The sequence below is a fragment of the Fistularia commersonii genome, chromosome 27, assembly GCF_037954325.1.
Source record: "Fistularia commersonii isolate RoL2024-O1a breed Wild chromosome 27, RoL_Fcom_v1.0, whole genome shotgun sequence".
NCBI lineage: Eukaryota > Metazoa > Chordata > Actinopteri > Syngnathiformes > Fistulariidae > Fistularia > Fistularia commersonii.
In genome coordinates this window covers 8,822,041-8,831,775 of record NC_141310.1, presented here as the reverse complement: position 1 = coordinate 8,831,775, position 9,735 = coordinate 8,822,041, and the positions used below count along the sequence as shown (strand labels likewise).

The window sequence follows — 9,735 nt, the reverse complement described above, 5'->3', positions numbered from 1 at the left end:
TTAGGACTTCATTTACTGCTTATTTAATTCTGGAAAATCAAATGTGAGCATAGCAGGATGTTGCACTTGGAAGATTCAATGGAGGGATGTTATTGGAGGATTTCAGACTGACAATGTTGTGACAACACGTTTATTCGTGCAATGTTAGAACTAGACCTTGCTGATAGACTGGTTGACTTCCTTTGAGATGTGTCCTTGTTTCATGCTGAATTTGCTTTTCAGTTTAATTTTGGTGATATTCTTTTTGAGGTAGCTTTTAAGAACAAGTCTTTTCTTGCTTCTTTTGCTAAAATTCTAGTTTTTGTTTTAGCCAAGTCAACGTTTGTAGGACCAAAATTTTATAGTGACACCGGTTTCAATTTATGCGATGTTATATTTACAGAGGAGATTTATGGATGTGGTTAAAGTAAACATGACTTTAGTCAGTGTGAGGGAAGAGGATGCAAGTTTAGGGTTAGATGGAGGCAGATGATTCACTGTGGCAACCCCTGAAGGGAAAAGCCAAAAGGAAAAGAAAGAACACCAAATCAAGTTATATACATTAAGATTGCCACAGTTATCAATACTTAATTAATTAACATAGAAATTATAATATTATAATGTCTTAATTGACTAAAATCTCCTAAAGTTTAAGAACAAACACAACATCTTAGGTTAAGGATTTTGATAGAATTACAATTCGAAATTGCTTCACGTGAAATTCTTTTCTTCTTTCCCTTTCGGCTGCCCCGTCAGGGGTTGCCACAGCAAATCATCTGCCTCCATCTAACCGTATCCTTTGCATCCTCTTCTCTCGCACTGGTTAACTTGGTCTCCTCTTTTACAACCTCCATAAATGTCCTTTTTGTCTTCTTCTAGGCCTATTCCCAATATTCAAAGTCCCAACTCTCAATCTGAGATTCGTATCTATCCTCCTTCTCCCTGCCAACGAACATTTCTTTCTCCTCTCCTTCTTTGAACCCAAGTAGCTAAATTTTCACCAGTACCCTGGAGGTTATCGACATTGTCGGCTGTCATTGTTAAGCCTGGGCCTCGACCAATTTGGTGTGAAAGTTGGAGATTGGATTTATATATTGCCATATGATGAGTGGATCAAAAATTTTACTTTTTTGTGAGCTTTTTGTTGTTATTTCAACAATATGATGCAATATTTGATGCATCATTATTTTGATGTAATTCTTTTTTTATCCAACCAGTTATAGGAATACCATCTTGAAATTTGTTTCGACATAGTTTTATTGATAAAACTAGTTTTATTGTCAATGATATTTCTCCCGCTGACATTATTCTTGCCTTGACATCATGAAATTCAAGTTTCCTTTTTTGATTTGTACCAACACAACTGTTGTAATGTGGTCTTACTTAAAAATACACAAAAGAAACATGCTGTGTACACCCTTGTTATTAGTTTAAGAGTTTGCATTGATATGGGTGAAAGCATTTTACCGCTTGATATTATATTGGTAATGGGTAATTTTGATATATAGGTACTTTATATTTCATTTTGTGCCAGGCCATTTGCAACAAAATTTAGTTCTATGTATACTGAATGAAAAAAGCCTGTCTGTGTTTGGACCTAAGTCAAAGAGGCAGACAGTTGATTTAGATTTGGTTTTGCAGAGAAATGCAATGTCTTTACATTTGGATTGATCAAGTAAAGTAATGAATTACTACTGAATAATGACCTGGTTAAGACAGTGTTTTTCAGCTTAATCATTATATCCTCTGATGGTGTTTAAAAATGTATTCTATCTGCACAGTCATTTATTATAAAATGAAGTGTACCATTATGGTGACTGTATTACAGCAAGTGTAAGGTGAAACCTTATCTAGAAAGCATACTTGTGTGTCAGAGGAAAGGGCACCACAGTGCTTTTTACTAGGATTATCAACACTGATGACAGCGGTTACTAAATAGGTTTCTGACATGTCTTACCAGAGGGAGTTTTATGGTTTGTGGCATAAAATCTTCATGTTTGTTCCACACAAAGTGTAGTAAGTGCTACAAAGCTCCATTTACTGTCTAAACCCTTGATTCCATATGATGAAAATACATGGGAGAGATGACGGCCCCCATTAAAAAATACATTAATGCCATCATACGACTAATCCCAGGATTTTTATGAGTCTGCAAATCTGGATTACAGTTTGTAGACAATTTCATAGCATCCGTTTTTAGGGATTCCCTACGTGAAGCCTTTTTTCTTTTGTATCTTTTTTTCTTAAATCCCTTTGAGCTGAAGATATATTTCATTTTGATATTTTTGGGAATTTCTCAATATTTGGCAATTCTAGTTAAATGCTTTTGGGCCATTTCAATTTTTATGCAACTAGCATTGCGCATTTTCCAGGATTTTGTTTTATGGACAAAAAAAACCTTTGGGGTATAGAGGGCTAAAAGTTAATTCTCAACACTGTACAATAAGCTTGGGCCCTGATGCCAACAGAAGAAAATATTTGTTGGTTATGCAGACCTGGAGTGATTCAGTGTGTGGGTTCTGTTGTGAAAACAGGAAAACATGATGAGGATAATGGATATGCTTATTCCCCTTTTGCTCCTCTCTTTTGTGAAGTTCCTCAGGGGTTTATTCTAGGTCGCCTTTGAGAATACAAGTGTTACTGCAGACAAGATACAATTTCCATATGACAGGGCTTGAGCCAAATTAAGCTTAATACTGCCAATGTAGCATATTCAAGATATTAAAAGTGGATGCTCTAAAATGTCTTGCAGTTAACTGTTTCCAAAACAGATGCAAAGATAATTGCCACTGCAAACTGAAGAGCATGTGCAGCATTAGTTTGTCCTCTGTTCTTGCTGCCATAGCCAAGCCAGAAACATACTTTTTGATTCAAAAGTTTCTTATGAAACTTGGTCAAGCAAAGTCTTGGAATTCCATTTTGGCCAACTGCGTCATTTACTTTTGTTCAAGTCCTTTTCCATTTCCAGAGAAATTACTAAATTCGATCAGTCAGATCTCATGTCAATCTTTACGTACGCGTCATTATACACACTGAGGCTCAGTCAGAGCTGTAAGAACATGGAGGCAAACACGTCTTAACAATGGGGGGCTTTAAAATGCAGACCCAGCATTATGGTTGCTTTTTTTCTTTAACTTTCTCTCCCATCTTCTGTCAAATAACAATTCCAGTAAAAGAAATGATAGACCTATGTTGCTCTGCATACAATCAAACAAAAGAAAATGTAAATTCACCATCCTATCACTGTTTTCTGTTTATTGTCACATAAAGTTACATACATATAGAGCACAACATCAGTGAAATTTGACCACTTAACCCACCATGGATGAAACATGAGCAGAAGGCAGCTATGGAACAGCACCAGGGGAGCAATTAGGGGTCCAGTGTCTTGCTCAACAACACTTCAACAGGCTAGTAGGAGCCAGGGACCGAACCAGGAATGTTCGCTCTAACCCTCTGCACCACGTCACCCCTGAGTTTTCCCTGATGTCTTCACTCAGAGAGCAATCAGACCACAGCATGTCTGACTCATTCCAGCACTTTAATCTGAAGACCAGAAAATCAGCAGGCTTTTTATAGGACCGCAGGCAAACTGCACAGCTAGACTTTACAGTATAAATATGCATTTTGTTTTCTTCTAGCATCAAAAAGTCTAGGGTCTAGGTAATGCTAAAAAATAAAGAAAGAAATTAGACTTTTTATGAGGAAATGGTCGGCGTGTTTGGGCGAAAAATCTGAAGCCATACAATTCAAGTATTTCATGTATTGTTTGGTGTAAGTGGTGTTCTTTAACAAATTAATGTGTCTGATGAGTTGGTAACTAAAATCAAAATAAAATGAACCTCGCCCACATTTCCACACTGGTGTATAATTACATCCCTAAAATGCAATACAGAATAAGAAAAATTATGCACTTCATTGTCAGTGACCGAATACCTTGGGAAAAATAACGGGTGCTGGCCAAGAGGTTAGAGGTTGCCATGGAGATGAATACAAAGGGGAGAAGATGCATTTGTCAAGATTTAACAAAAAAAATCTGACTCAGCCAAGATAATAATCATTAATCACCAGCATGACAACTTTGAGATTAAAATGCCTAAAAATACTGACTACAGTTGAAACAGGGCAGAGAAGTGTAGAGTTAGATAAAATGAATATGATGAAATTAAGAAATATATTGGTGTTAAAGTAACATTGAACAAAAGGAACATTGCATGTTTATAGATTAATGTGTGAAAAATAATGTTTTATTGACATTTTCTGAGATATGTTTGTATTCTGAAAATACATCTGCATGCAAAAGCAGGCGTTATCTGTAGCACACTTGAACCTCATCCTCGCTTCCGCAGTTCTCTGTGCTTAAGTGCATTAGCTTTACACTGCAGTTACTGGATCATTAAACCTCATCCGTTTCAATAATGCAAAAAGAGCAAACCAGGCAGACACCACACAGACTTGTCTGCCTCTCACCTCTCAACACAGCAGGGGCCAAACAGCATTACTCAATGAGCAAAGTCTACAACAACTGCTGTCCTCCTCTCAAGTACAGTGTGTGCATGTAGCAGTCTAATGCAACTCCCAGAAGACACAAGTGTAACTGATCCACACATAGGACACCACTATTACCCCTCATATGTAAAAAACTACCAAGTCTGACTTTATTTGTTAGAGTGCATAGAGCCAGAGCAACTACCTATAACAAACAATGTTGTGCTTGCAGTTTGTCTTTGAAAACAATGATAGATCATTTATTCTTTCTAAATCCCTGGCGTAGAAATTCATCATGGATGAGCCATGAGCAGGAGGCTCATCCAGTACAAAGAGGAGCCAGGAATCAAACCAGGAATGTTAGGTTCCAGAGACTATTGCTCTACCTCCTGTGCCACACCATCCTAGATAGATAGATAGATAGATAGATAGATAGATAGATAGATAGATAGATAGATAGATAGATAGATAGATAGATAGATAGATAGATAGATAGATAGATGGATAGATGGATAGATGGATAGATATCTCCCTTTGTCTCCCAATTTATAGCTGCCAGGCTCCAGCTGAAAAATAGTGGATAGTGACAGATAGTTTAGGGCGTTGTGATTGGTTCTCCCCGCTGATGGGCGGGAGCAGGGACAGACAAGCCAATCACGTCCAAGCTTATAGCCCCCGATGACGACTCTCGCTGCCCAATGGGAGCGGACAGCCTGTGTTTTCGCCCTCCCTGCCTCCCCGCCTGTCACACAACGGATCTGCTCTGCGCACACATGTGACAGCAGAAGGCGCTTACTGGTATTTGAACGTCTGCCACGGGGTGCTGAAGTGACAGCTCCGCTTCCACACAAAAAAAACAAAAAAAAACCAAAGAAAAAAACCCGCGACACAGTGATCGTCGTGACGGACCCTTTGAGGACCCCCGCCCCCGAACCGCCACCCTACCCGAGTCGACTTATTTTGACAGAACTGACCCCCCCACCCCCTGATCTCTGCTCAACAAACGCCACTTGTAGTCGGACGCTTTTGACACCTGTGGACTGGAGGGATCCGGATGCGCTGCGATCGCGGAAACGGAAAGGTTGTATTATTTCCACTTTCATTAAACGCTCTCTCCTGCTGAAGAGATCCCCCTCCAACCCCCTCCGGTGCTGTTTGATCTGGAGTGAGGAAGCGCAAAGGTGGCCTAAAGCCATTTATGGACGCATTAATTTCTAAGCCGCTCTCTGTGGCTTGCTTGCAGATCAGGAAGGAGGCATGGATAGAGAGGAATTTGCTCTGACTGGTGCGTTCAGGGGATTTGCAGAGCTGTGGGTGAGCGCCCGTGGAAACTGAGCAGCGGACAGTGGCTGAAGCTTCGTTACCGACAGCTCACTCCTCCAGCAAGTCCTTTTTTTGTTTGTTCATTCTTCCTTTTTTTAAAAAAAAAACTTGAGTTTTTTTTTTAAACAATCATGGGAAAAGAGGAGTGCAAAACGATGCTGGACGCTCTGAACAAAGTCACTGCCTGCTACAGGCATCTGGTCATAGCCCTAGGAAGCACCTCGGACTCGCAGAACCTGCGGGAGGAACTGAAGAGAACCCGCAAAAAGGCCCAGGAGCTGGCCGTGGCCAACAGAACTAAACTGACCTCCCTGCTGAAGGACAAGAGCATCAGCAAAGAGGACCGGGCCGAATACGAGCGGCTATGGGTGCTCTTCTCCAGCAGCATGGACCTCCTGGAGGTGGACATGAAAAGGTCACTGGAGATAGGGAAGGATTTCCCCCTCAAGGTGCCGACGAGGCACCTGATCCAGACAGGGATGACCGGCAGCACCACCACCGTGGCGGCCCGGGCCATGAGCGTGCAGAACATGAAGTACGAGGCGGACAGCAACATCGACACGGCGGACCTGCGGGACCTTCAGTCCGAGATCACCCAGGTGAGCCAGATGGTGGAGGAGATGGAGATGAAGGTGCAGGTGGCGCCGTGGGCCGTGGAAGCCAAGCAGGAGGCGGGCGCCGAGCTCAAGTCAAGCATGAGCGTGGGAAATTCCTCCGTGGGTGTCATCTCCATCTGCGAAGAGGAGCCCAAAGAGGAGGATGGGGGCAGCGGCCGGGACGCGGGGTTCGCATCCATCTGCGCCGTGCTTGTGTTCTTTGTTATCGTCACGGTGGCGGTGGTTCTGGGATATCTGGTGATCAATATGTCCTGAACAGGCTTTTTTTTTTTTTTTTTTTGGCACCGCAGCCCACCCCGACGGACATCCGGCGCGGCTGCCCGCGGGGGTAACGCCACCGTGGAGCGGTAGGGAGGGACGAAAAAGCCCCCCCGCACCCATCCACTATCCCCCACGGGAGAACAAAATGAGCGTTTCTCTGGTCTCTAGTTTTTGGGACCAACGTGGACACACGCACTTATACATCTATCATTGATTTTGAGGGGAATGTATTGGAAGGAGTTGGACTAGATAAGAATATGTAGGACAATATAGCCACTGTCTGTCTGACACACGCACACACAGACGACGCAATTTCAGGTTAAGTATTCCACGGGGGCAAGAGGTCGTGTATTTTTGGAAGAGGGGGAGAGGGGGGGAAAAAAGAGAGAAAATTACATGACAGTGTCTGGCCATCAGGATGATATAAACAACACGTAATCCAAGTGGATTAGTGGAAAAGCTCAAGCGTAAATGTAGCCTACTGTTCAGTATTCCGCGGATTGATGCTTTAAATTGATAGATTTCAATCCAGCAAAATGACATGGGCAAAGTGCAAAGTGTGTGTGTGTGTGTGTGTGTGTGTGCGCGCGGGGGGGGGGGGTCGATATATGTGGAACGGGGTAACAAAGTCAGAGACGGTCTTTCAATGAAATAGAACTAGTTTCAAAGTAAAGGTTTGCTCCTCGGAACAGAGGGAGGTTGGGTCGTTGCTAAAATCTGCACTGTTACACTCCAGTTTGCACAATTCTGACACGTAGGATCTGAACTGGTTGCGTCAAAATCACAATGTCCTTCACTGAAGCCTTGGGATTCTCAGAGGTATGTAAGAATGCACCTGGTTCATTATAGAGCTGTCTATGTTCCTTTCAGGGGTTTCCTGTAAACAGTTCTGAATGTATGAATTGCAACATGTGAATAGAGAGTTTGTCAGATACTGTACATACAATCAAGTATATTTATTATAATAAAATTTTGAAACACACTTCGAGCACTTATAGTTTGGTGGAATCGGGATGATTTGATATGGATGATCGGTGAATTTTGACAAAGGCAGACTTAGTGGTTTTAAAGCCCTAAAGTCATGGTTTGTAAACAACGTAAAGTTAAGAGATGCTTACAAGAAATGCACATAGAGGCATTTGAAAAGGATTAGTTTAGATGGGGTTAAAGAAGCATTCGGTCTAAGATGGATGGGCAGCTAAAAAAAGATGCTTTAACTCCCTCCCTAATGGTTTTAGTTCTAAGAGTATTTGATGGTATTTCTGGAACAGCAGGTTAACTGAAATCTAAAGGTAAGAGCCTCTGCGGTGCTGCTGGCTGGACGGCCTTATTTCCACTGTTGACTCAAGTCATGTGTGATCACCAAAGGGGGGTTCAAGCCAGTATATACAGAAGAGCCAACAAAGCACACAGATATGGGTGACACATGCTATTTTTAAACTGTTTTGTTACAACTATGTTCTGTTTATGCTTTATTAAAGTATAGGCCAATCACACTGACCTCCAAAACCTCTCTGCTAAGTCTCATATACAATTGTTGGCTATGAAGAAAGACAAATATTCACATTCTAAATTATGATTCTTGAAAGCTGCACAAAGTGCGGCATTTTTGCAAACACACACACACACACACACCTGTGAGGCAAGCAGTTTGTTAAATGACAATTGAAAATGACTCAACTTCAATGTAATGATTGTCATTATTGAATTATTGCATTCCAGCATTATCCTGATAGAAGATTATACAGTTTTTGTCCCCCCAAAAAATGACAAAAACAAACAAACAAAAATCGAGCAAAAAATCCAACAGGAAGAAATCCTTGACAGATGTTAAGGTCGAAGCCCGTGTGTAAAAGCATTATCAAAAGAGAATCGACAATATTTCACGATCCATCGTAAGACCGGGTGTGTTACAAGTTTTCTCTTAGGCCCAGTGTGTGCTGGAGCAGGAATCTTTTAAAATAATTGTGCCAGTTTGTGTTTAGCAATGAATGGAATCGTATTTTGTTGTCACACAGCTGAAATGCTGAATGTAAAACCAGTTTGAATTAAATGAAACCATCTTAGCACTCATGGCCAGGTTAATCTATAATTGCGCTTGTTGCTTTAATATCCCCTTGGTCTTAATTCTAGGTATTAGAATTTGTTATGATATAAAATGTCATCTCTTCTCTCCTTTTTTTAGCAAAGGGCCTTCTTCTTGTAGAGCATGGAAGCACCTAAGTTACATAGGTTCTATTAAAATGTTACTGTGCCTCTTCACTTCTATATTACATTTCTAAGACATACTTGTTTTGCGTTTTCTGTTAGTATCTTAATTTGTTATTTGCAAGATTATTCCTGAACTTCCTCTGATCTTCTTGAGGAGAACAACCTGAACAGTCATAATCAGGAAGTATAATTTGGGATAACTAGACTCCTAAGGGCACCAAATTTGCAGACATTTAGGCAGAATTTGATGCCCAAAATCTGTGCCTTGCCACGATCATTCCTGATAAACCCCCAGATAGTTTGACATGTTATTTCCCTTTTCTGTCATTTTACAGGCTCACTGAGGTCTCTTAATGGAAGCATCCCTGATAGTTACATTGTCATCCTGAGGTCGCACAGAACCAAAAATATAAAGGTGATTAATTCAACATGAGGAGGGAAAGGTAGGGATTTAAATAGTGGACGAGCGAGATGAAGCCTAAAGCACTGCACTTGTCCCTGACATTTGCAGAGCTAGAGAATTCTCAAGCCAGTGTACTTTAAACGCAACTTTGAGTCACACAACCTATGTTGTAATGATTGTTACAACAGCCACAGCACCTGTTTTAAAATGTGTGCTCTCTTAGATACATATAAAACATACATTTAAAGGTGAGTATAAACTATCCCTACAGAGAGTGGAGATATCTTATTTCAGCAAACAAATATCAGTATTTGTCCTTCACTGTTGCTAAGAGACCAATCATGACTGGTTCAGACACGAGCTACACACTTTGTAGACAGACCACTGCAGCAGCATCATCTCATCTGGATGAAGATAGTGGGTTTCCAAGGCTGTGGGTTGCCATAGAAACTC

General features: G+C 41.2%; 1 protein-coding gene across 1 annotated transcript; it reads left to right on the top strand.

Annotated features, from left to right (window-relative positions):
• The first annotated feature begins 5,243 nt into the window (after nt 1-5,243).
• On the top strand, nt 5,244-7,650 carry LOC147217980 (regulator of G protein signaling 9-binding protein). Its single transcript, XM_086174891.1, has one exon. The coding sequence runs from the start codon at nt 5,922-5,924 to the stop codon at nt 6,660-6,662; it is 741 nt and encodes a 246-aa protein (XP_086031017.1). The 5' UTR covers nt 5,244-5,921; the 3' UTR covers nt 6,663-7,650.
• The last annotated feature ends 2,085 nt before the right edge of the window (nt 7,651-9,735 follow it).